This window comes from Zeus faber (genome assembly GCF_960531495.2).
Source record: "Zeus faber genome assembly, chromosome: 7".
NCBI classification, from domain to species: domain Eukaryota; kingdom Metazoa; phylum Chordata; class Actinopteri; order Zeiformes; family Zeidae; genus Zeus; species Zeus faber.
In genome coordinates, this window is record NC_137203.1 from 20,907,355 (window position 1) to 20,932,935 (window position 25,581).

General features: G+C 46.1%; 4 protein-coding genes across 8 annotated transcripts in view; 2 read left to right on the top strand and 2 right to left on the bottom strand.

Annotated features, from left to right (window-relative positions):
* The window catches only part of lysmd3 (LysM, putative peptidoglycan-binding, domain containing 3), a 5,282-nt gene extending 1,174 nt beyond the window's left edge, over positions 1 to 4,108 (top strand). The window contains exons 2-3 of the mRNA XM_080004090.1: positions 1,483 to 1,761; positions 3,384 to 4,108. Coding sequence (XP_079860216.1) covers positions 1,495 to 1,761; positions 3,384 to 4,097 — 981 coding nt within the window. The 5' untranslated portion in view covers positions 1,483 to 1,494 and the 3' untranslated portion in view covers positions 4,098 to 4,108. The remainder of the gene's footprint in view (positions 1 to 1,482; positions 1,762 to 3,383) is intronic.
* Positions 4,109 to 4,873: 765 nt separating this feature from the next.
* Positions 4,874 to 9,753, bottom strand: polr3g (polymerase (RNA) III (DNA directed) polypeptide G). Its single transcript, XM_080004091.1, has 8 exons — positions 9,618 to 9,753; positions 9,240 to 9,370; positions 6,309 to 6,438; positions 5,682 to 5,747; positions 5,525 to 5,584; positions 5,384 to 5,451; positions 5,096 to 5,230; positions 4,874 to 4,992 (listed from the first exon to the last, which is right to left on the bottom strand). The coding sequence occupies exons 2-8, from the start codon at positions 9,348 to 9,350 to the stop codon at positions 4,903 to 4,905; spliced, it is 660 nt and encodes a 219-aa protein (XP_079860217.1). The 5' UTR covers positions 9,351 to 9,370; positions 9,618 to 9,753; the 3' UTR covers positions 4,874 to 4,902.
* A 928-nt stretch (positions 9,754 to 10,681) lies between these two features.
* On the top strand, positions 10,682 to 13,701 carry mblac2 (metallo-beta-lactamase domain containing 2). The gene is made up of 3 exons (XM_080004675.1): positions 10,682 to 11,195; positions 12,647 to 12,861; positions 12,964 to 13,701. The coding sequence occupies exons 1-3, from the start codon at positions 10,754 to 10,756 to the stop codon at positions 13,135 to 13,137; spliced, it is 831 nt and encodes a 276-aa protein (XP_079860801.1). The 5' UTR covers positions 10,682 to 10,753; the 3' UTR covers positions 13,138 to 13,701.
* A 293-nt stretch (positions 13,702 to 13,994) lies between these two features.
* rtkna (rhotekin a) overlaps positions 13,995 to 25,581 on the bottom strand; it is a 64,394-nt gene continuing 52,807 nt past the window's right edge. For all 5 annotated transcript variants that reach the window (XM_080003178.1, XM_080003180.1, XM_080003179.1 and 2 more), the window contains 9 exons: positions 24,166 to 24,219; positions 22,360 to 22,477; positions 21,186 to 21,410; positions 20,986 to 21,080; positions 19,993 to 20,099; positions 19,726 to 19,857; positions 18,340 to 18,505; positions 17,515 to 17,619; positions 13,995 to 16,304 (listed from right to left, as the gene is read on the bottom strand). In XM_080003178.1, coding sequence (XP_079859304.1) covers positions 15,568 to 16,304; positions 17,515 to 17,619; positions 18,340 to 18,505; positions 19,726 to 19,857; positions 19,993 to 20,099; positions 20,986 to 21,080; positions 21,186 to 21,410; positions 22,360 to 22,477; positions 24,166 to 24,219 — 1,739 coding nt within the window. In that variant the 3' untranslated portion in view covers positions 13,995 to 15,567. The remainder of the gene's footprint in view (positions 16,305 to 17,514; positions 17,620 to 18,339; positions 18,506 to 19,725; positions 19,858 to 19,992; positions 20,100 to 20,985; positions 21,081 to 21,185; positions 21,411 to 22,359; positions 22,478 to 24,165; positions 24,220 to 25,581) is intronic.

Here is a 25,581-nt window from a genome sequence, read left to right on the forward strand (position 1 = left end):
GCATCATAACGTGTCACCTTTTTAGTCTAAATATAATTCTGTGCTGTAATGCATGTTTTTGAGATGCAGGCTCAAAATAATCTCTTCCCCTGTATGTGTATATCTTTTTTAAATTAACTTTTAGTATTTGTGCAGTTTTCTTTGACAATACCTTTCCCAAGATTTTGTGCAATGATTAGGTGGCGATTTATTCTTGCGTCTAAATACCTCCAGTAAATTAGGGAATGGCTCTTGTTCAGTTTCTCAGGAGTTGAGCAATACCGAGTGCTGCTGAGAGGGACATCGCTTCAGGCCAATCACTGGTAGCTATTAAACACAAAAAAAACCAACAGAAAATACCTTTGAATTAACCAACGTTACTTGTTCTTATCAATGGCTTTGCTCATGAAGACAGTGATTTACAGTTGGTTCAGTTAATGACAAATGTACTTATTGTACGTCGCTTTGGACTTAATGTAATGGACATTGAATGAGACCGAAAGAGACCATTGGTTCACTGAACTGAAAGGCTCATCATTCAATCAGCAAATACGTCTGAATGAGGTATGACCTCATGGCAAATAAAGTTTCTTAACCAAACAGTAATTAACAATCCCAAATAAACTACAACATTAAGGTTTGTTTATCCTTATAAGGAGGTGATAAGTAATTGGTTCACTTCTTGGCCTTTGCTGGTAGTGGAGTCGCAGTGTTCTCCTGGCGTCTTATCAAATTCACTGCAAAGTCCCATTTAAATAAAAGGGGTCAACAGGTTGTTTTCTTGCAGTATCTACAGTTATGTGATACAACGAACTTTGTATATTTGTCTTTTTCAACATTGATTTTTAGCTTTAACTAGGTCTGCATTATTATGTCTAAAATGATAATCAGGATTATTTTGCTCAATTATCTGATCGTGATTATTGATTATTCATACATTTTGGGGAACACAATTCTTTTATTGCATTTTGTATATCAACCTATAAATAAAAAAAGACCGATAATTCCTAAGGCAAGTGTAGAGCAGAAGTAAAATGTAAAAAATGGAGAGCATACACATTTACGCTGTGCGCTCCACGGAGCCTGCAGCTGTGTCCTGCTGGCGCACAGGCACCGATTATTTACTTTGCCACGTGGATAATTGCGATGAGATGCAAAACAAGGGTGAATTGCACTCCGCAGCAAAACGTTATGGGTGTGTGTGCGCTGCCATATCATTGTCGCAATATCTTTTGTAAATCGGACGCTAAGACGGCTCAAATAGCGGGCGCAATAGAAAAGAAAAAAAACGTCCCCGGCCACGATCAATAGTTGTGGAGGCCAATATCAACATTGCGAAGAGCGTTAGAGCTAGAGCTGCACAAAGAATCATATATTATATGATTATTTTTGCAGCCCAAGCTCTCCAGGGTAGATGTCCTTATAAACGCACCCAAGGCCTCCTCCCCAAAGGCCAGGGCTGTACTAAACTACTACTAAGCTTTTCTTTGCTCCACCTCCCAGAGAGAAGAAACGATGGCCAGTAGAAGCCAGCACTATGGCTTCCAGTTGGCCACCACGGTGCAGCCAGCCAACGGCGGACATGCCTACCTGTTTGGAAACAACGGCTCAGAGAACGACCTGTCGGAAGAAGACGGCGAGTGCTACGAGCTGCGGCCGCGCGGACGGGAGCGGCTGCGAAGGAGCACCTCCAGGGAGAAGATGGATGATATCGTCTACTTGGCTCGAGATATCCAAGAAGGGGACACCCTGAACAGCATCGCCCTGCAGTACCACTGCTCGGTAGGTCTTGGCTCTCGCTCTCAAACCACTAGTAGCATTGTGTGTTATAGTGGACTCTCTAACCATGTTAACTACATGTGGTACGTTACAATGCCTTGATTGTTGCTCAAGTGTTGGACCTGTCAGTTCCTTGTAAGGGAAATAAATCGGACTGTGACAGGCGAGACAGTTGTTAAAGTCATGCTTCAGACTTGCATCAACTGCTTGAAGTGGACGGCTTTACTTTTATTCTGGATTAATTTGGTTATCATGTTGGTTAAAAGCTTAAAATATAGGTTCCGCATTTCTCAACCCAGGTGTTAAAAGTGATGGGAGCCAGCATTCAAGTAACTCTTCATAGCACAACCTGGCCCAATGCTTTACTATTGGGGAGACTGCTCTGCTGCAGATCATCACTGTGCTTGAATGCAGACCTATGGGGCAGGTATTTCAGTCAGAAAAAATAGTCGCAAGCTCTTTTGGCAACGTCCACACCAACATACGAAACTAGAAATGGGAAGTTGCATCACTTCCTATGCTTCGGATGTACCTTGGCAATTACAAAAATTTGTTTTAAATAAAATGTGATATTACTCTTATTTAAAACTTGTTAAAAATACACTCGTGTGACCATATGTGGGTTTCTCAATAGTAAAGTGAGGTTGTGCTGTGAAGTTGCAAATAATGGCAACCTGGGTTGAGAAATTGAATGGAGAACCTATCCTTTAAAAATGTGCATTCTAAGTATGGCCATTTTCAATATGCCTTAGTGTAGTTCATAGCAGGTAGCGCCTGAAGAGACATCTGATGAGCAGAATACCCCAGCATTTTTAATCGCTGACTGTTTGACATTAGGGCTTTCACGATTCTCCAAATCTACGATTCGATTCTCGATTTAAACCTTTTTTTTCCAGCACTGGCGACATTATTAGACTCTTGAGTCTTGAGCTTTAAAGAAAAACACTTGTTTCTCAATAAGTAACTTTTATTAGAATAATAACAATTATAAATAACAAAAATATGAAAATATTTAATACACCTGAAAAGTTAAGAGCTTTGGCAAAACTATACTTTAGAATAATAAACAATAAGTTACTTAATACACTACTTTCACGTTTGTGTCAACTCTTATGTTTGTGCGTCTTCCATATTGGAGTGGTCGAGATCCGCTGGTGCCAGGTAGGCCTGCAGATATTTCTCTATAATCCTATTCAATTATAGGCTTTATTATTCTTAATACTCAAATGTATTGGGGGTGGCGTTACGCACGGTTCTGCAGCTCCGATCAGAGCGATCTTTTCTCCAAACAAAGCAAATAAAAACTCTAGATGTATTTAATTTATTCGAGCAGAGCAGATGGCTCCTGAAAAAAATCCCGCCCGCGTTCTCACGGTCCGGTGGCAAATGCCCGGCGTGGTCCACGAGTGGATGGTTGGGAACCTCTGCACTAGAGGACATTCCATCAGTGATTGTCGGGTTTATTTCCCACTTTCACCGGCACATCTGTGGAATAAGTGGACATTCTGGTCAAAGGTGCTCTCTCCATCACACTGCAGCTCTCCCAACTCTGAATCAAACTTTCATGAAAGCTTTCGTAAATTGGCGTTTCAGTTAACCGATCCTTTCTTCGATGCGATTCCTAGGTGGCAGACGTCAAGCGGGCCAACAACCTCCTGACGGAGCAGGACTTCTTCGCCCTGCGCACCGTCAAGATCCCGGTTCGGCGCTTCAGCGTCCTCACGGAGACCCACAGCACCGCACACCTCAAATCCGCCTCCCCCTCGGCCGCCCGACGCCTGGCCCAGATCTCCCCCTCAACCTCCCTCCCCTCCGAGTCTTCCACGGACTCCTCCGCCTCCACGGACAGCGTGGAGGGCTTCCTTCTGGAGAAGGACAAGGACATCGAGCTGCTCGTCAAATCCACGGCGCCGTCGCGCAGCAGCCTGAACGAGGTGGTGTCCTCGCTGACGCTGCCGCAGCAGCCGCTGCTCGGGGAGGTGGAGTACAAACCCGTCCCCAGGAAAGACCCCTACTACGGGGCGGACTGGGGAATGAGGTGGTCCACCGCCGTGGCCATCATGCTGGTAGTGGGCATCGTCACGCCCGTGTTTTACCTCTTGTACTACGAGGTGCTGGTGAAAGCGGACGTCAGCCATCACGGCGTTCCTACACCAGCTAACCCCGACCCGCCTCAGGGACGAGCCAAGCCCGACAAGCTCCACCTTCCCCAAGGAGAGGATTCCCACGCGGCCGCTGGACACGAAGACAATGTGAAACACGAAACAGGTATTGGAGATCCACGGGGGCCCGAGGAGGTTAAAGTCCGAGATCGCCGCGACGACCAGCACAACACATAGCAGGGGATGGAGACGTTCGACGCTATCAGCGAGTCAGAAGACCCGGCGAGGATCCTGTGTTTGAGTTTAGTCAACGATGCGAGCCGTCTGACTAGTAGTCACTTTACAGAGGGAACAGAATATTTTTTTAAAATATGGTTCGGACCAGATAAAAGACCTAGTTTTTAAAGATGGAACAGTCGTCCCAACCACATTTTTCCTTTAAATAGGCGTTTTTTTTTTGTTTTTTTTTTTTAAAGAAATAAAGATGTATCATTTTGTTGTCGTCGGGAACTCCTTTATGCTGCCATTGTGAGACTATAGTTAAACACTAATTTATTTGAAAGCTATTGAGTTTGTCATGAACTTATACTATCAGTATTGGAAGATATTGTTTTAATGATGTCAGTTTTCTTGAATATTTCCACTGCAGTGATAGAAACCCAACAGTCCCCTGTGACTAAAGGGCAAATGCACAGTATTCCCACTTCAAGTTACACCTTTTATTAGAGATTCAATCAGTTTTCATAACGAGGAACATTTAATATTTTGTGGGGGGAAGTTATTGACAGTATGTGCCTTTCATCCTGTGGAACCATTTTCAGGCTGGAAAATAAATAAATCTATTTTGAATAAATTATCGATGCGTCTCCTGGTTAGCGTTATTTACACTTCCACGTCGTACTCGCGCACATAAAATAAGAATCGGGTGCCACTTTGACACGGCACTGGCAACCTGTCTACAATATCTAGGAACAGAACAACCAAATAAATAAATATGCAGCTGTCTGACTGGAGCGGAGGAGGAGATGGTCACGCAGCAGCCTCAGTACGTCGCTTCACCGTCTATATTGTCGTCACTTAGTGCACCAAACTCTTCGCCGTTGTCGAAATAGCTGTCGATGTAATCGTTCTCCTGGAGGGGAAAACAGGAATATGCGTCACTAATATTGTTTGTTCTAGCACTCCTGTTACAAACTGCTTCAAGGCACCCTTGAAAATTTCAATTTTTCTTTTACCTCTTCCACATCCTCCTCGTCGTACTCTTCCTCTTCAATGTCCTCCTCTTCCTCCTCGCCCACTTTTTTCTTCTTATCCTTCTCCTTCTCGTCGTCTGACTTTTCTTGATCTCCGGCGTCCTTCTTTTCTAGTTCCTGGTGAATTGACTTGGGTTATTGGAAATAGCGGCATTGTGTGCTACTTTACACTCAAAGACCCGACAAAATGTCCAGGTCCACAAACCTCAAGGCTCACAGTTAGCGTATGCTTTTAAGTGACCTTAACAATAAAAAATAAAGTAGACTTGCATTCAATTTAGTCAGCACATCCTCTGCGTCTTTTTTTTGTAGCTTCACGTTCTTCTTCTTCTTTGCAGCTGTAGGGAAGGCACACTTATTCACGTTGTCAATGCTTTAATATTTAATTTTAAAGGGAATAAATGGACCTACCTGGTTTAGCACCTGGCCTTTTACTTTGGGGCCTCAGTTCTCTGGGGAAGAGGCTCCAGTCTGAAATGTCACTTTTTTTTATTCATACAGTCACCTTTTTTTTTTTTTTTTTTTACATAATTAATCATATTGCTGCAGTCATTAACCAGTGTAGTACCTGGAGTCCATCCCCCATCTGCCAACTGGCCTTTCTTCAGGTATATCTCCTTGTACCTCTCAACCTCTGATTATTTGGTGTGTAAACAACAGGGTTATTTCATTGCATTCACATAACTGCACACTGACTGCAAAACTTCACATGACACTCAGTGTTTCAAACAAAACCACAACTAGGGGCAGTATCGTTTGCTTGAAGAACTTATTTCCCATCCACAGTAGTTCGTAGCATTTCAATATCATGTGCATTCAAATTATTATTATTTTTAATTAAAATGGTTGGGCAAAAGAACATTGTACAACAGTTTAGTCTAAAATAAAAGTAGAATGAATGACTGAATTCATATTTCAACACGTTTGAGCAAATGGGCTTTATATATACACACTGTATACTTTTCTTTCCCACCACTCGGAATGGATTCACACGACTTGCTCACGCTCGGTAAAAACAGCTCTGAAGGTGCGGTCCGGGGCCAGATCAGACGGTATCTTAAACTCGATAGCCTGCCATAAACCCTTCTCTCCCCCCCCCCCCCCTCCATCTGTAGATGTAATCACCCTAATTAAATGCCCCGGCTCCTGAGTGCTGCATTACTGTCTTGGACAGTATTCGATTTTTCTAATGCACCTGCTTTGGCAGACAGCGGTTTGATGTTGTGGGGCAGCCGCTGCATCACGCCCCTCATCTCCTGTTTCAGCGCCAGCATGTAGTTCTCCCCCTCGTCCTCCTTCAGCGGCACCGGCTTGAACTCTGTATCCTTGGGAAGGAGGGTTGGAATGAGAAACATCTGGCGTAGTCCACATGGTATTAAAAATTGTAAATGATCAGCCATTAATGAGCACAATATAAATCTTGTTTTTAAAAAGAGAAATACTAAGGTTTTATTGTTTAAGTGTGTTAACTGATTGTACAATTCATACAAGCCATTTAAGATTCTGCGTTAACACTTGTGCACACCTGGTCTTCATGTGTTCAAATTGTCCTAAATGTCGATCATGATGCTGCGTAAACCCATGTCAGTCAGTGAGAGGAGGAAGATAATAACCACTTATTGAAATGTGTCTCTGCGTGTCACCCTTCCTGTACTGTTTTAGGTGCGGTGGGTAGCCGCAGCGTGGCCCCCCCGGGGACCAACTCCAGATACAGAGTTGATGCCTTGGTCAAGGGCACTGGCAGGAGCGTGAGGCATAACACGCCTGTCCTTTCTTGGACAACAAATCCAAAGCCATAAATGTAAAAAAGGATGCTTGCCACTGACCCACCACGCCACCAGTCTGTGTCCACTTGATGCCTGGATCAGACTGCACAATATTTTTGACTTTCATGATCGTCACCATGTCAGATAAGGACATCATGGTGCCATCAGTTCTTGCAGTGTCTTGGCTGGGAGACTGTCAAACACCACAAGTATGACCCCAACCAATCATCGTAGGCTGCCTTTCACCACCTTGCGTGAAAGGTCATAGGTCGTCAGCAGGGCGGGCCCATGCATTCATTAGGTTGACATGCGTGACGCGGCACGGGAAGCCCAGGGTTTTTTTGTTTTTTTTGTTTAGTTAAAGTCAGAATTAAATACATCTAAATGTTATTATTTTTTTATTTATTTTTAAATGGGGGGGGGCGTAGATCTGACAGTTTGGACAATCTGTGATCTGTGTCGACAACGAACATACGCACGTTCTTTTTGCTGGCTCTCAGAAACCAGCGCTTCGGTTTCCACCTCCCCGTCCCTCCCGGACGAATTCTGTTCCCTCCGCTGACGGAGCTGGGACAGAGTCCCCCGTCCCCGGACACGCCCGGAGCAGGAGGAGTCCCCACGCGCCGACGAACCTTTGCTCATTTCTTGTTTTTCCGCCTCACAGCAGCATACCTCTTTCTCTTCGCCGTGTTCACAAATACAAATCAGCCACAAAACTAAAACCACTGACCGGTAAAATTAATAACATTGATCATCTCGTTACAATGGCACCTGTCAAGGGGTGGAATATCTTGGGCGCCAAGTGAACAGTTCTTGAAGTGGATGTCTTAGAAGCAGGAAAAATGTGCAAGCGTAAGGATCTGAGTGATGGTCTGACGAATCACGTGTTCTTCTACATCATGCGGAGGGCTGGGGGCTAGCGCGTCGTTAACCTGGGGAACAGATGGCACCAGGATGCACTATGGGAAGAAGGCAAGCCAGCGGAGGCAGAGTGATGCTCTGGGCAATGTTCTGCTGGAAAACCTTGGCTCCCGACATTCATGTGGATGTTACTTTGACACGTACCACCTACCACCACCTAATGTGCCCTCCCACACTGCAGAACTTGTTCAGGAATGGTTTGAGGAACATGACAAAGAGTTCAAGGTGTTGACTTGGCTTCCGAATTCCCCAGATCTCAATCCGTTGGAGCATCTGTGGGATGTGCTGGAACAAGAAGCCCGATCCATGGAGGCCCCACCTCTCAACTTCCAGGACTTAAAGGATCTGTTGCTAACTTCTTAGTGCCAGATACCACAGGACACCTTCAGAGGTCTTGTGGAGTCCATGCCTCGACGGCTCAGAGCGGTTTTGGCGGCACAAGGGGACCTACACAATATTAGGCCTGTGGTTTTAATGTTGTGGCTGATCAGTGTATGTGCACCAGAGAGCACTCTGTCATGCTATCAGTCAACTCAAGGAACACATCATAGGGGTTGTCAAACGCTGCAGGAAAATACAAACAGATGCCACATCGTTGTTCTTCGATTATGTCACTACACGGGGTAAAGACGCCCGTTTGTCATTCCCAACGTTCATATTCGGACCCAACGCTGGATACAGACGCGCACTGGAACTGTGTGTGTGTTTGTGTGTGTGCATGTGAAGTGTCCACCGCTGAGTGTACAGGACTTGTCCCAATTGGTTCTGGAGTATAAGGTCGGTATTATATCGTCGGAACTCCAAGCAGCGGAAAAGGCCTCGAAGCCACCCCTGATGCCCGCAGCCGTATAGAGACCCTACACCCCACGCAGAAAAGCCCCGAGCACCCCGCCCTGCAGCCACAGAAGACCCCCCAGGCTCCAGAGAAGCCGGAAGCCTGCAGAGCAATACCCACGCCCGGCTTCGAGGAGCATAGTCCCAGAGGGGGCTGGGTTATGCTGTGGCCAGTATGCACTTCAGGGCTCTGCTCTGAAGTGCATACTACCCATCCACATGTGCAGGCAAAAAATGCAAGCGCATAACATGGATCGCAGGTCGTGCCTGGTGCGGCCGGCCTGCGATCAGGACCGGATGGTGTGCCGGCTGGGCCCCCTATGCCCACCGACGCTCCGTGCAAGGCCAGGGCCCTACACAACCCAACTGGCCAGACGCCCGATCCAACCACAAAATCGTATCAAAACCGGGCTGAATTTGTGGAGTCTGATCCCAGCGTTAAGCCTTTTATTTATTGTTATGTTTTAATTATCTCACACCTAGGGACTAACTATAAAAAAAATAACATATAGAACCAACTCAGAATTTATGTATTTTTTGGTTAAATGGTAAAATGTCCTCTACCTCCATATAAGTCACAGGACATGTGTGGTGTTGGTACTTACTGGGAACAGTGGTTTTGGCCCCACCCTGGCCTCTGGCATGCAACCCCTTGTGATGCCCAGGGCCTCGACGTTGAAGCTGAAGGCAGCGATACCACGACCTTTACCCGCCATGGCTGCAAGACAGAAGGGACCTGCTGGAGAAGACACTCGAGTCACTCCAGTCACCTTTTACTACAATATCTCAATATCAGTAGCTCCACTTTTGAGTCATTAAAAAAATAGCACAGTCAGCAAAGTCTACATAAGGTCACACTTTCCATTTGACTATCTTGCTTGCTTCAATAAAGAAGAGGATGGTCAACAGAGAAGATTAAAACATTTTTTAAAACTGATCTTCTCTGCACTGTCACAAGCAGGAGGCCAGAGTGGACAACTCACTGAATCAGCAGGTTTCCACTTTCCCCATGTGCTTGAAGCGAGGCCTATGTCATGATATCATGTCCATATGTGCACTTCAAACACTTTATCTCTGCCTGATGAAGCAATAAATAAATGCGCCACTCAACCTGCCGAGGAGCTGAACCAGGCGGAAAAACAAAGTTATCACTTGACGGCGGCCGGCAGCGCGCACCGCTGCCCTCTCGCCATGTGGGGAGTGATGGGGCTTTTAAAGTCAACGCGTTCCTTACCTCGTCGGCCGTGGGCGGATCCCGTACGGGCCAATCACGGCGGGCTTTGTGGGTTACGTCACGCGGCCTTTGTCCAATCGGGGCGGTAGTGGCGAGAGGTTCGATCATTTTTCGAGAGTCGGTCCTGAACGAGTCACCCGCGGGTTTGATTCAGTCGGTGTAAAGCACGGCGAGCGAGAGGGGCCCAAAACCGTTGATTCGGGGCGGGGACCCCCCCCCAAAAAAAACAGTTTTGCCCCATTGATCCATTGTGATTCGTTTGATTAAATGAGCATAAAAACACAAAAGTATTGATTTTGGCAAAGAAATGCAAAATGTGAACCACAAAAATGAATGGATGAATCATTGTGCTGTGACTCACATGCCACACAATGTGTGGAAAACGTTTAAAGTAAGAGAAATATCTTTCATTGCCGTCTCGCAAATAATTACTGAGGACTAAATAAATGTGGATGTACAAAAATATATTTCTTTTTGTATTTATTTATTCCTTCCGCCAAACTCAACAACCGTGACGGAGTGAAATGGCTCCAGGGGGCACTTCTGCTCCCCACCCTGAGCTGAACCGGCTCTTCTGGCTCCCGTTCACCGCCCACCGTGCGTCACACCGGAGGAACAAAGAGTCGGATAATCGAACGACTCTTTCAGATGGTTCTCGGTTTGGGGGGGGGGGGGGGGGTTTCAAGCGAGTCATTCGTCGAGGGCCGAGTCCCGGGGAAACAGCCGAACCGACCGCCACGACGAACCGACCAGCTCCCCTGCTCGACCCTCCGCTCCGGAGTCATTCGAAACGACCCGTTCGCTGCGAGCGAACCGCAGAGCGGAGCCGCCCCACGGACCCAAGCAGCCGAACCCGTCGCCGCCCGACAGGTGCGTGAGCCGGGGATGTCTGCGGCGGACTGGTACGCCCACAAGGCCCTCGGAGACGGCTTGTTCTGGCTCCAGGAGCGCTTCTACGAGTCGGAGAACCGGGCCAACATGTGGCTGCTGCGCGGCTCGCACCAGGACGTGCTGATCGACACCGGCCTGGGCCTGCGGAGCCTGCCGGACTACATCGCCGCCCGCGGGCTGCTGGGGGACGACCCCCGCAAGAAGAACCCGCTGCTGGCCGTGGCCACCCACGCCCACTTCGACCACTCCGGCGGCCTCCACCAGTTCCAGCAGGTGGCGGTCCACAGCGCCGAGGTGGAGGCGTTGGCCAACGGGGACAACTTCGAGACGGTCACCTGGCTCAGCGACCGGGAGATCGTGCAGGCTCCCACGCCCGGATGGAGGGCCAGGCACTACAAAGTGAAGGCCGTGCAGCCCACGCACATCCTCCAGGAAGGTAGATAGATATGCAGCATGCAACAAACTCAAAAATGTACAAACAAATAAAGAAATAAAGAAATAAAATATTAATATCATTGAAAAAAAGATATATATACAATAGCCTCCCCCTGTGAAACGATCATACATTGACATATATTGAAAAATGTAATACTGTATTTAAAAACACATAATACATGGATATATATGTAGCAATACCTGCTAATTGTATTCTATTATAGTATTGTAATATTGTAATTTTTAATCGATAATGTATTACAACATATCAACATTAGATAATTCTTTATTTACAGGTGTTATGGCAGCAAATAGTGCAAGTCAGAATAGAAAGTCAGAAAGAGGTGTTGAAATGAGATTGAGATTGAAAATAATAATATAATAATAATGTAACAAATGTAGTTCCAGTTTCTTTTAAATATATTGCCAAATGATATATTGATTGAGACTATTGATGGTTTCACTCCGTGTTAATAATTGTTATATTCTGTAATATATTATTCACTTTTTATTCTGTCTTTTACTGAAAATAATTGTGAGACACGTTTAACTGAAAAGAAAGATGGAAAAACCTGGAACGGCAATAAGTAATTTTATTTTGATGCGTGGAAAATATAAATTTCCTTTGCTTAGCACCGGGATAGCTCTGATCCAGATTAGTATTTCCTCCAAAATTCTGCCAACCAGTTTGCTGTGTAAAAAATGTAAGGCTATAGTTCCAGTGTTAATAAACTTCCAGAAATGGCATTTTATGGATCGCCCTGCCCTCATGCTTTCTACACCAAGCCTCATCGGTTTCCCATAAGAAGATTGATGCAGCACAGTGGGCTTGGCTGATGGCGCGCGCGCATGCGCGCACGCACACACACACACACACACACACACACACACACACACCGGCCTGGTGATGAAACAGCAGTTATGGAAGCCGTGGTCTCGTTTGTTGAACCCTCATCTGGTTTCTTAAACTTCCCTGCAGATGCCACGTGGGAACCAGAGGAGAAGGTGCAGTTAAATGTACAAAATCTGGAAGGCACACAAATGAGACGGAATCCGAAATAGACCAAGGCTGTGTTTAAAATAACTTTTGATTTAGATTTTCCTGCTCCCCTTTTGGTATTCCTGTCCACTCATTTCTGCAGACAGTAGGCGCTCAATATGCGATTTTGCTGTGTCAGAGTTGCTGCTGCAGTGCAGTCGGGGTCTCTTATTGCTTCAAGTGTGCGTTTCAGCTCCACGTCACTCCATCTGGCTCATATCTGGACCCAAATCCAAATTGAATCCACCCAACACGATCCGAGCCACGGGCATATTGCAGTGATTTAATGGACTAAACTGTAGTCGTTTAATCTTCGTGGATGTCCGGATGGTCCATCTATTATCCATTATGTCAAAACTGATTTCTGTGTTTCCAAATTATTTCCAAATCTCTCTCTCTCTCTCTCTCTGGAGGTGATGTCATCAACCTGGGGGACAGGCAGCTCACGGTGCTCCACATGCCGGGTCACTCCCGGGGCAGCATCTGCCTCCACGACCGCGAGAACAAGTTGCTGTTCAGCGGAGACGTGGCGTACGACGGGGCCATGATCGACTGGCTGCCATACAGCCAGGTCAGCGACTACATCAGCAGCTGCGAGCGTCTGGTGGGGCTGGTGGACAGCGAACAGGTAGATATTCAACAGAGATATAGGGGACAAATTGGGGACCTTTACCACCTCCTCACAGACCGCGTGAGATCCCCGATTAACAGATCCGTCTCACCGGCGCAGGTCGACCAGGTCCTGCCGGGACACTACAACACCTTCGGAGGGAAACGCCTCCACCGCATCGCCTCCACCTACATCAGCCGAGCAGGAACCTGCCCGTCCAAGTTCTCCACTTTCGCCTGGAGGACGCTGGCCGGATTGGCGCTGCGGGCGTCCAACTCGCGGAGAAGCTGCTAGCCGGAGGAACAGATGAAATAAAGAGGGAGCGGAAATATCAGAGGTTTGTTCAATCTGGTAGTTAAATTGAAGGGTGGGGGATGGAAGGGAGAGAACCCTCCCCCGCCACTTTTATCTGTAACTTGATTTGACGTTTTACATCCACTTATGTAATCCAATGAAATGACTATATACATAAATGGCTCTTGCCAAAAAAAAGAAAATTGGGTTACATGAGTCACTAATCAGTAATATATGGAGCATATACAGTATATAGGATCATGTAGAAATGATGAGTGTGTATTCCTGTGGTTGGATGTGGTTAGATTTGTGGTTATTTTTTTATATCTTATATAATTCCAGTAAAGGCATAAAACGGCACAAAAAAACAGTATAACTCAGCACTACAGACAGGAAGCTTGGAGCGCTGCTTCGGAGACATATTTGATGGGAGTCGTGATGGCTGTAGTGCTTCTCTATGCACATTACATTGCTCAGTGGAGAATCTTGTGTACTACCTCCGATTGTTTGTAACCGTGCTTTGCTCTGTCACGCTACAGAGCAGAAAATAAAGCCTCCATTCTATCTGCGCGTGAGCTGTTCTTTCTACACCGGTAGTCGTCCAAGTTCCATGTTTAGCATTTGAGAGGGAACCTCCGCTGGGAATTCTCACCAAGAGAACGAGAGGGTGTCGGGTCACTGGAATCAGGGAAAATAGGATGTAGAATATTTTCCAGAGAAATAATCTTGTATATTAATTACGAGCATTGAACAGTAACTGATGAACTATGACCCAGTTGTAAAATTCAACAACATTCATCAATTTGAGCCTCATTACATGGTAATATTAAATCAAAACAGAAACGCAAGGATGCAGATTTAATCTGATAAAGCTTTTATTATTATTATAATTATTATTAATAATGTTATTTGACGTCTCATTTTTGTTTTTGCACTCTCAGAACATACTGTATCACCGTTGCAGGGTGATAACATTGAATGTTATCTATCGCAACAGTTAAAAAAATCTGTTAAAATTATAATCATATATCAGTAAAGCTGCATTTATAGGAAAAAAAACAAACATGTAAAATAGATTTATAATTCACAAAATATTTTTTCGTTAACTTAAAAAACAAATGTACAGTAACAAACACCGTTTTGAACATTTGACAGTTTTAATCAATAGTGGATACGGTCGCCCCCGGTTACCATTCCCCCGAAAGGTGAAGGGTTAATGAAGTAGAGAAATGGCTTCGCTGCACCTGTAGGTTGTATTTTAACTCACCCACCCTCATCTCATCTCTTTGTTATGCGTTGAAAGCAAGGTAAAGAAGACAGGCGGCCAATACTATCACCGTGATATGGTAACGATCTGCAATAAACTTCTCCTGGATCGTATTAAATAAAATTAACGGGCAATTCACATTTAATTGCAGATGAGAACCAGTTCCTAAAGGCAGGCAGCGCCACTCTTAAAAGAAAAAACACTAGAACTGTCATGAGCCAGTGCAGCAGAACAGTTAGTATGGCTTCCTGTGTCTTTTTAAGGTAGAAACCTTTGGTTTATTTCTCTATTTTATGTGTTGTGGATAGTATGTGAACACCCATTGCCTAATAGTGAAAATGGCATCCTTTTAACGCCGGATGTGTAAAAATGACGACTAGGTAATAACTTGAAAGAGCTCAAAGTAACATCCATTATTTTGTCTTCGATTTAGCTTTTCACCGTATGCGATCTTACAACTGGTTTCAGACGGATCGACCTGTCCAAAACGAATCATGCCAATCACCATATAGTGCATAGTATCGTTGAATGAATTCCTAGAGGTTATCGTCTGTGTAGATATTGGACACGAAGGCGGATTATCACAGTAAAAACAGGCAAGAGAAGACAAACCTTCAACGCAATTATTGCATTTCCCACATTTGACAGTTCAGACGCATCACAACACTGTACCGATTTTGTTTTTTGTTTTTGTTTACACCTGCACCTGTATTTTCTGGGAAGGTGTCAATGAGGAAGACAGTCAGGGTCGCTCTTGTGCATCGATAGAGAACTTCTTAATTGTTTCCCCGTCTGAAGCTTTACCATAACACGATTGACGATTCCACCATAGCTTGTGTAACAGAAATAGCATGTTTTTTATTTTTTTTAGGATGCATTTCTCTCAATTACCGGCGGCCATCTTTCCCAAAAGGCGGCAGAGAACGTCCCTGTGCAGTTCAACCTTTAGCGATTGTCAATCGTCCTTTGTGTTATAGGCCTTTCCAGTTAAAGCCAACGGTTCCATAACACATCCTCAATCAGGTAGTGAGGGTTTGAGGCCTGAGGTCCGTTCACAAATGTTAGTTATCTTGTCAATAAAGTTTTCTTTACTCCATGTTAAACCAGTTAAATCATGGGTCTCCTAACTAAGTCTGTGTTAACGTCTGTTGGCTCGGGTCGGTTCACACCTGGCTCTGGAGCCAGTTTCGGGGGTCCAGTCGGGCCCGGAGGTTCCTGAGGCTGCGTCGCGCCGGCGCGGGACGCGAGAAGGGGGCCACTCCTCCGCCTCCACCACCTCCTCCTCCTCCTCCCTCGGATGAGGACTCTGGGCTGTGGCTGCCCTCGCTGGTACTGGAGCTGTTGCTGGAGGTGGAGCTGGAGCAGGAAAGGGCGGTCTGGGTGCCGCACGGCGGGGCCAGCAGCGAGGGGTGAGCGGCGGGGTGGCAGGACGAGCACTGGAAGACCCCCGTCCCCCCTCCTCCTCCTCCTCCTCCGCCGTACCCCCGCCCTCGCAGCGTGCTGAGCTTGGCGTCCAGTGACAGCGTGCGCGGCCTCAGGCGCGAAGGGGAGGAGGACGAGGAGGAGGAGAGGAGGGAGAAGCCGAGGGGGGAGTCAGCCCAGCCGCCGTGCCGGCGGGAGCAGGGACTGGTGCTGCAGTGGCTGTCGCTGTCCGAGGTCAGGCTGGCGTCGGAGGACAGCAGGCGGGGGGGGCTCAGGGGGCTGCGGGGGGGCAGGAGGCGGCGGGGGCCGCGGGGGGGGCTGTGGAGGGGGCGGAGCTCGTCCTCAAACAGGGAGGTCCAGGCGGGGGAGGAGGTCCAGGCGGGGGAGGAGCCCAAGTGGCTGCGCAGCTCCAGCTCCCGCATCCGGCGAGCCAAGATGTCCGACACGGTGCCGCTCAGCCCGTCCGAGGTCTCAATAACTGAGGGAGGGAGAGAGACCCCGTCACTGTACCGCCGCCATTGTTGCCAAATTGAAAAAAACAGACTCAGACACTCTATCTTTTACGACAGTGAAAGTAAAAAAAATACCCTGACACAAAAGTACTACAACAGTTCACACATTTACAAATCGACTTCAGTAAAAGTATCTACGTGCTTCCTCTTGAATATAGTTTAAGTATTAAAAGTACCTTTTTACAATTATAATCGACAATAAAATAGCAGAGGTGGCGCGAGTTTCTTGACATTTACAAATATACGAACCTAATGAATCACTGATGAGCAGTTTGATAGATCCAGCCCCTGATTTTTTTCTTTATGAAGTTAAAGTACCGCAACTGTGTTAGAAATAGTAGTCGAGTAAAAAGTACAGGTATTTGCTGAACCATGAAATGGAGTAAAAGCGGAAAGTGTCAAAACTCCGACGCCACCGAATCTCTGCTCTTGGCGGCCGAACCCCTGTTCCTGTTACGTCACCTGTCGTTGTAATAGGAGGAGAGCAGAGCGCGAATCTCAGCGGACACAGCGTTATCCTGCAGCAGGAGGCCCTCGCAGGAGGGTGTGGCAAGAGGGGCTGCCCGGGGAGCAGTGCGGGAAGAGGGAGGGAGGTGCGGAGCGAGGGATGGGCGTGGACGGATGAGGGGGCCGTTTAGTAAGAGCACAGACATGTTTGTCAACGGAAATTAATGGAGGGACGGAAACAGAATCACCACATTAAGGGGAGATCAAGAAGGAAAAAAAAAAAAAAAAAGAATTGGATATTTAGTGTTGTTAATGTAAAACGCAGGAACGATCAAAGGCGGTTGGGAGTGAAGGATTTATGACACACAAGACACCGAAACAGAGAGAGAGAGAGAGAGAGAGAGAGGATCAGAGAATTGCAGTTAGAGTCAGTGTGTTGGAGACAGGAACCCACACTCTCTAAAGTAGAGAGACGTGGAGCAAAGTGTGAGAGACCTCTGGGGAAAAACGTTGTCGCATGCACACAAACCGGCAAAGTTAAAACTACCTTCCCATGCAATGCGAGAAAAGAGGAGAGGAAGGTCCTTCTTCCGGGGTTTTGTGGACTGTGTTTGTCTTATAATCATTTCAAGTACTTTCAATCTAGAAATGCTTTGTATTTCTTCACTTTCTACATATTCATGGGACCAAAGGTGATTGAAACGCGGCGTCACGCTGTCACCCACATACCCATCTCGTGGTAGAGGGAGCCCTGTTTGGGAGTGGCGGCGGCCGGTTTCCGTGGCGATGGGAGCTCTATTTTCATGAGGTCGTCGCAGCAATGCTTCCACTGGCCTGAGAGAGAGAGAGAGAGAGAGAGCACGCCTACATGTCAATTTGAACCCTAACAATCTGAGGTTGACAGTGACAGAGCAATCGCGCTTAAAGCGTCAATCTGTTTTCTCAATCTGGTTCTCATTGTCCTTTCTGCCTTTTCCAATCGCAGCCGTTGTCCTTGACCAAAATCAAACCTCCAACTACCACTAAATGACATGAACATTTACCTTCCAAATCTGTGCAGTAGGTCCGTCAACTGATTTAATAATGCAATTCGAGAGAAAAAGGCACGTTTTACAACCAATTTATGATTCTTCATTCTCATTTTCTTTAAGCTATATAAAACAAAATGAAACTACAAAAAGCATGTGAAATCTCAAGAAATGTCAAAATACATCAAGGTTAGATTGACACAGCATTGATCCTAGATCTCTAATGGAAAAATCGCTATTGGTTGGATTTCTTAGGTGCCGCCATTTTTCAAAAAAGAACCGGAGCGGGGTGTCAAATGGAATTTACGGGTTTAGAGGCTCTTTAAAAAAATAGATTTCCTATTGTGACCATGTTTAATGAATTTTGGCACTCAAAATGAACGTAGGTAGGTAGGTAATCCCTACGGTTGACCTTGATCCTAACCCTTTATGTCCAACTACCACTTATGATAACATACTTTTTAAGAGTATATATATTGATGTCGTTGTCTCAGTTTGACACCACACATGTTCCATCTGCACTCACTCATGTCGTAGAAGTGCTGCCAAAACGCCTCCATCCACCGGTGCGTTTCCTCTCGGCTCTCTGCGGTCAGTGTGTGCGTCACCTCCTCTCCGCCATATTGGTTGGTGACACAGATGCTCTGGGCTTTACTGTGAGGGTCCTTCTCCGAGGCTCGTATCCTCGTCTCCTGTAGAACACACACACACACACACACACACACACACATAACAGAATATAAAATAATGGAGGGTTTCAAATGACACGTGGGATTTTTTTCCCCGTTCCGTGGCAATACGTTAAATAATTAAGCCTCCATTAATCCAAAGAGCTAATTAATCCTAATCCAAACAATTTCTCTACAGTAATTATCTCTTTAAACGGCGAGCCAGTAATGATTCCACTTTGTACCCACCCCCTCCCCCACACCGGCCCAATGCGTTGCAGTCCTATTGTCAACCACTTGGTGGCAGTGTTGCTTCATCCATCCACCCTCAGACCAGGGACGTTTTTCTTCCCTCTTCCTGCTCTGAGGCCCAAGCTGCTGACTCCAGCAGTATCACAGTGACCTGATCTGATCTAATCTGATCAGAGGGACCGACTCGCTCCTATCGCAGAGGGGTTAGCGCTGCAGACGAGTGAGTCACGGAAAGATTGAGAGGCCCCCCGAAAGGAATCAATCCGCGCAGGTAGACGGGTGGGAAATCCGATGATCTGGCCGACTGTCCGCTTACACGACACACTGTGGGAATGTGAGAAACACCTGCTATCAATCTGCGTTGTTTGTTAGTAGGTATTTGGCCGAGCGATGAAAGGTTTGACCCTTTTTTTTGCTTTTGATATTCGGGTGAAAATTCTCGCAAAGAAAAAAACAAAACTTTTATATCCTGGCAAGGTAAATGATTAAGGCGGAAGAACACAAGTGTGGATCTCAAAAATGTTTTAGCCCTTTTAGCCCCTTTTGTTTTAGTCACATTCAACATGAATTATGGCAAATGCCTCTGACCTTCTTTCCCACCGCGTTTATTAAGTCCTCTGAAATCATTTTCACTTTGCGAGTCAAAGATTTGCTCACTCAACCAAATTCAAGGAGCTTATTTGGGGCACATTGCTCTTTTTGTTGGTGAATCAAGATTCAGACTCAGACTGCCTGCGTGTCTGACTGCCATTACAAAATGAAACGAACAAAAGGAACGACTCTTTTGACTCCCCATTCATTTTATTTTCGTTTGCGACTCTTTCATCGGTAATTCGGTGAGGAAGCATCGTTTCTAATTGCCTTTCCTCAGATACGCGCAGTGACTTGAAACAGTTGTCAGAATTTCCGAAGAAGGCCCCGGAGACCGTGGCGCCGATTGGAGGAATGACTTTGCCGTCACGGCGACAGTCGCACACATCTCCGTCTCTGACCTTGTTGATGGCAATGGTGAACGCCGGCTCAACGCTGGACTCCACGTCTTCCTGCCGATGGTGGCAGAAGAGGTTCGTCCCGTTCAGAACGCTGTAGACTTTAGTCCAGCTCTGAGGGTCGCCACCCAACTGCTGCGAGACAGAGAGGCGGAGGAAGTAGATTAATAAATATATAAAAGAAGAAATAGAGAGGAAAAGAAGAGGGTGTGTGAAATAAAATATCACAGCAACCAAACTAATTATCGTCTTTACTGGCACCCGCCATACCTTGACTTTTAGACACCCGCTCATCATCTGCTTGGTCATACAGAGCGGCTGGGCGGCCAGACGACAACACACACTGCCATAAAGAGGAAGCCAGTACGAACACTCCTCTATTTTGGAGAGAGCGACAGATAGAGGGGGGACAGGGGAGGCAAATAAACAGGATGAATTATTCAACAGGCCATATGACATCCTGACCGCAGAAAAACACACCTCTAAAAACAGACAAAAGCAAAGACATGTTTGCACGCACGCACACGGGCGCACGCACACACACACACCACTCCACTCCACTCCACTAGAGTTGACACATAAAAGCCAGCGTCGGGGTGTAAAAAAAAAAAAAAAAGGGGCTGGCAGCTGCAGAGAATGCGGTGAAGTGCAGCCATGAAACTTTACTGCGGCCTGAAGAGCCGATGAATAAAACACCGGGGCCCGTCTGTCGGAGCGCCGGGGCCCTTGTTAGCCCACATCATTACGCTTTTTACACAACAGCCACCTTATACACCCCCTGCACAACACACACGCACACACTTTATCACCGTGACCTTCACAATAGCTGTCTGTCACAGGGAACACAAGGAGGATGATAAGTGAGAGAGAGAGAGAGAGAGAGAGAGAGAGAGGGAGAGAGGTTTGCTGAAAGCCATTTGAATGAGGAGACAAAGGAGATCACAACATTTCAAAGAAAAACAAACAAACATGCGGCAGATTTGGGGGGAATAATACAAACGCTGCATTGCATTGGATGTCGGAAATCTGTCATTTCAGTAGTCCTCCCCGCTTCTGAACTAAGCGTGTTCCATTGCCTCTGTTCTATTATCTTAGTAAACTCTGACCCAAGCCATCTTCCCCCGAAATTCCTACTTGGAATTGCCTTCAATGGCCGATGCTTTGCACTCTTCCCGAGTAGGAGGTCGTGTTTTCCGAGTTCTGACTTCAATGGAATGCAGCATTAGACAGAGGGAAGAAGAACGCGTGGCGCCCGCCTCTCACCGTTGCCTGAGATGGTGAGGTCATGCGTGCGGAAGCTGTCCTGAACGTGCGACAGCGACAGGGTGGTGTGAGCCAAGAGGTGGTACTTAGGACCCCTGTCGACACAGATAAGGATTAGATACATGAGTGGTTGGTCGGACTACGTAAATAAAGTTCACAGAATTTTGCGAAACTAGATTCTTGCTTCGAGGCCGACTCACGGCACAGAGGGCACGGGCAGCAGAATTGGAGACCCCCCTCCATTGCTGACAGGGCTGCCAGCGGCAGGCTCCATGGCCGCCCGCAGCTTCTTCCCCGCTGAGCGGCCCAGCGAGGAGCTCAGCTTGCTGGCTAGCTTCCTGGGCGTGCTCCCCGCCGAATAGTCGTCCTCCGAGCAGCAGCTGTACAGCTCCACGCGCAGCTCGAATCCAGGGCCCGCCTCATTGCTGAAGAACAGAGAAATACACAAAGAAACACAGAATATGCATTAGCTTCATCACAGTCTGAGGACTGGAATGAAGCGAGCCCTTTAATCCAGATGTAGGTTTGAATGAGACAGACGTTTGACAAACAGACAGACAGATAGAATTAGTAGAACATGAGCTCCAGTATATTCGCTAAACATCAAGATGAAATGATGCGATATGACGATTTTAGACCTTGAACGATTCAAACGATCCTCCACGATCTGTCTTTACAGAGAAATTGTTAGTATCGTGCTACAGTGCACGTTCAGACACTACATTAACAGCCAAGCGTGGTGAGCCCCCCCGGAGCGCAAATATGTATCGCAGAAAAATAAATACTATTTAAGGCGGAGCTCACAGCTGGAGCCGGAGCCTCTCTTTCTTCCTTTTTTAAATGCATCCAACATAGGCAAACAAGCAATTTACGAGTTTATTCAATGGGAAATAACATTAAATATAACACAAAATGTACGAATAGATTTTGATAGTGACAAAGGAGCCATCAACTTAAGCCATTTTATGCACCTTGCGCACCTACGCACTAAAAACCAACCATCAAAAAGAATCGTGATAACATTGTGGATCGTGATCGTCTTGCCTGAAAAAAAACATGATTTTTGCCACATCGCCCACCCCTAACCCCAACCCTAACCCATAACACTAAAAAATCATAATAAATACAAAATAAAGCTTACAATAAACCACAAAAATAAACCAGAAAATGTACAACGTACAATAGAAAATGGCAATATACAATAAACCCAACGATAATAACAAAAATATAAAAACAATAAACGAGACAAGAAAAAAAATGACGATATATATGTACAATGTACAATAAATCTAAAACGATAAATCTTGACACAATTTTCACTCTTTTACTGTAGGGGGCTGAAATGACAGCGTTACGGAGCTGCAGATTCCTTACAATACGATGGTGTTGTCGAAGCAGATGTCGGTGAGCGTGCGGTCCACCATCACCATGTCCGTGTCGAAAATCTCCCCGCCCAGCTGGAGCAGGCAGAACACGGCACACCGGTGGAGCTCTGGTGGGGAAGACGCAGAAAGAGAAATAAAATAATAACGATAACAGTAAAAAAAAAAAAAAAAAAAAAAACCCTATCAAAATGTCACTGTGAAAAAGTTTAAAACACAGGACAAGCCACATGGGAAACACTTTATAACTCGAACGGAGGAACTCCCCAGCGGCCGATTTGAACGAGGGTCCGGAACCAGGGGTTGCCTCACCTCAGGGGGCCTACGAGGGAGTGTGTGGGTGATAACAGTGTGAACCACAAGGAACTACTGTGTGGTTCTGCAAAGCTGTAAAAACCCCCATACACACTTTGTTGCAGTCAAAAAGAACCCATTAAATAAGATACATCCTGCATGATAATCCACTAAATGGAAATGGTTATTTCTTCCATGCAAACCAAACTCCAGGAAGAATCCATTTACAATCTTGGTTTTTCCCCTCTTAATGTTTCCTTAAATGTATCTATTAACTGTGGTGTTTTTGTTTTTTTTTAAATTATAAATCACCCGATGATAAATATTTGGTAATTTATTTTGGCATGAAAATTCTAGGTAAATTCAGGCAAACTCGAGAAAGGAAGGCCACAACTACGCCCATGAAGCCTCGCTTTGAAAATCCAGTCGGCTTATCGCTTCAAATACGCTTTCGATCTCCTCCCCCCTTGTTCGAAATATGATGAGCGTCAGTGAGGAAACACGCTTGGCTCCTCAGACACACCCAGGGAGCGTTTGCTGCTGATGTTTCCATCCTCCTCCAGTAAAGACCTTGACGAAAGGCCTCATTAAGGGCGGTTAAGAGCATTCCACCTGTCTCCCGAGTTCATTCAAATGCACTGGCTGTGCAGATTAATTCCTTTTTGGGTCATCAGGGGGAGAGGAAGGAACAGCGAGAACTCCGTAATGATGGTGAACCTCACCCCATTAACCTTATCACGAGGAGGTCGGTCTGTAAAACTATGACACACTCTGTGTACAAACCTCCATGGAAACTCATGGCAACAACATCAACACCTGAACCTGTTTGGCTCCAGAAATGCTTTGGTGCCAAAAACAACATATGGATAGATTCCAACAGAGGGTTGTTCGCTATGAAAACATTGGGAGAAAAAAAAGCCAGTTTCCAAACAAAAGAGGAAAAAAACAGCTCCACATCCCAATTGTTTTCATTTAAGGAGCAATCCGGGCCGTAATTGGCGACCCAGGTCTGTTCTGCAATTTCTCAGATCCAGGAGTGGGAGCCAAACGGAACCGGGCGCAGCCGGCGAGTTTCTTACAAGCACGAGTATTCACCAATCTGTTCATTTAAACTTGAGGATATCCGGGAAGCCGGATTAGAGAGATTTGGGGAACGAGCTGCAGTCGCTCCGCTATGGAGACCCGACACAGAAACAACACACGGTGTGTCTGCTCGGCTGAAAGGTGGATGTCAACTCGGTGCCGCCATTAAATAGGAATCCAACATCGACGTATTCCATGCAGGAATTTTTATTTTCTATCTTCGATCCATTGAGTAACCATCAAATTTAGACGACTTGTGTAATAAACTCGCAGAGAATCTTTCCCCCGTGCTTCAGTTAATTGCACCAAGCCATCGCACTAATTGCATTTGACATCTTCGAGTCGCTCGTTTCACCCAAGCCCCATAACAGTCACACGCAATGGGAATATTTGACGAGCCGCCACACGCCCTACTCCTCACCTCCTTTGTTCTTGAAGTATTCTGTGTCTTTCCACATGAGGGGAATACGAAGATCTGCAAAGACAAGACACAGGACATAGGATCAAGACCCAGACCATGAAGTGATATTTAGAGATGTCACAATTATAACATTATCACCTCATTGTTTGGGTTGAACGCAATGATTTTGTTAAATCCTTCCACAATCATGTGTTTTCATTCAAATCATGTCATTCATTCTTACCAAGGGAAAGGAAAGCCAATGTGAGAATGTTGCAACAACCCAATTTTTTATGCTGCTCATTGCCAATTAATGTCTCTTCTTGATGGTGGATGTGTATTATTACACCGTTACTATTATGGTGGTTCCAATGGTAGAAGACGTTTATAGATACGTCAACAAACAACCAGTGTGTAGCTGGTAATGAAAATTATATTGGCTACGTAACTGTGACGGCTGCTTACGTACATAAATGAACAGAGCAGCAAGAAAGAATCTGAAAAACTCAAACAAATCAAAATCCTTCATTGAAAGAGTGGCCAAGATCACGGCTCCCTATATCTATAGAAATTATAACAAGAGTCGCATACACATGCGACTCCACCATCTTGTTGTCGTCACCGTAGTTTTTTTTCGGGACTTCCTGGTGGCGATTCCAGCGTTGCTGCTGATGGAAACTCAAACCAGAACCGAGAACAAGCAGGCTGATCGGCACGACTCGGCTCAGCGCGGTCGGACTTCGGCCTCAGAATGATTTTGGAAATGGAGGCTGATGGCAAGTGTGTGGGGATGTAACTGGTACCCAACAGCCAACCACCATTACGCTTCTCTGCATCTTAAGATCAACATTAGTAACAACACTATTACGAACAACAATATTTTTTTCCTCAACCCAAGAGACCAAAGAGAAGGTCCGCACCCTCTGCGACTTACATTCCTTCCACAAACAGACACTGTATCTGCATGGAGAACAATGTGTGAATACACCGCCTGCTGCCATCGGCATTTGCGCACACACACACACACACACACACACACACACACACACACACACACACACACACACACACACACACACACACACACACACACACACACACACACACACACACACACACACACACACACACCTTGTGCCCCGTGATGATTGATGTTAACAATGCGTTCCCAGATTTATGCATTCCCCGCATGAAGGAGGGCGCATTTAAATGACAAATGGAACTGAAATGTCTCCAGGCGACCCCAGCCACATCTCCTCAGCTACCCGTGCTACCTTCCATTATACAATTACATTATAAACTCATGTTGCCCCTAATTTCTCCATCGGTCTTATTTAATTTTGTCTTCAGAAAACCTTGTCGTTACAAGCAGCGCTTTAGCTTTTCTCCCCTGCTGCTGTGCTGCTGACACCAGGTTGTCTATGCATTGTTGCATCT

Coding starts and splice junctions, on each gene's coding strand:
- mblac2 (XM_080004675.1), top strand. CDS start 10,754: ATGTCTGCGGCGGACTGGTACGCCCACAAGGCCCTCGGAGACGGCTTG. Junction 11,196..12,646: donor CACGCACATCCTCCAGGAAG/GTAGATAGATAT, acceptor CTCTCTCTGGAG/GTGATGTCATCAACCTGGGG. Junction 12,862..12,963: donor GGCTGGTGGACAGCGAACAG/GTAGATATTCAA, acceptor TCACCGGCGCAG/GTCGACCAGGTCCTGCCGGG.
- polr3g (XM_080004091.1), bottom strand. CDS start 9,350: ATGGCGGGTAAAGGTCGTGGTATCGCTGCCTTCAGCTTCAACGTCGAG. Junction 6,439..9,239: donor GGCCAAAACCACTGTTCCCA/GTAAGTACCAAC, acceptor CTCCTTCCCAAG/GATACAGAGTTCAAGCCGGT. Junction 5,452..5,524: donor AAGGCCAGGTGCTAAACCAG/GTAGGTCCATTT, acceptor CCTTCCCTACAG/CTGCAAAGAAGAAGAAGAAC.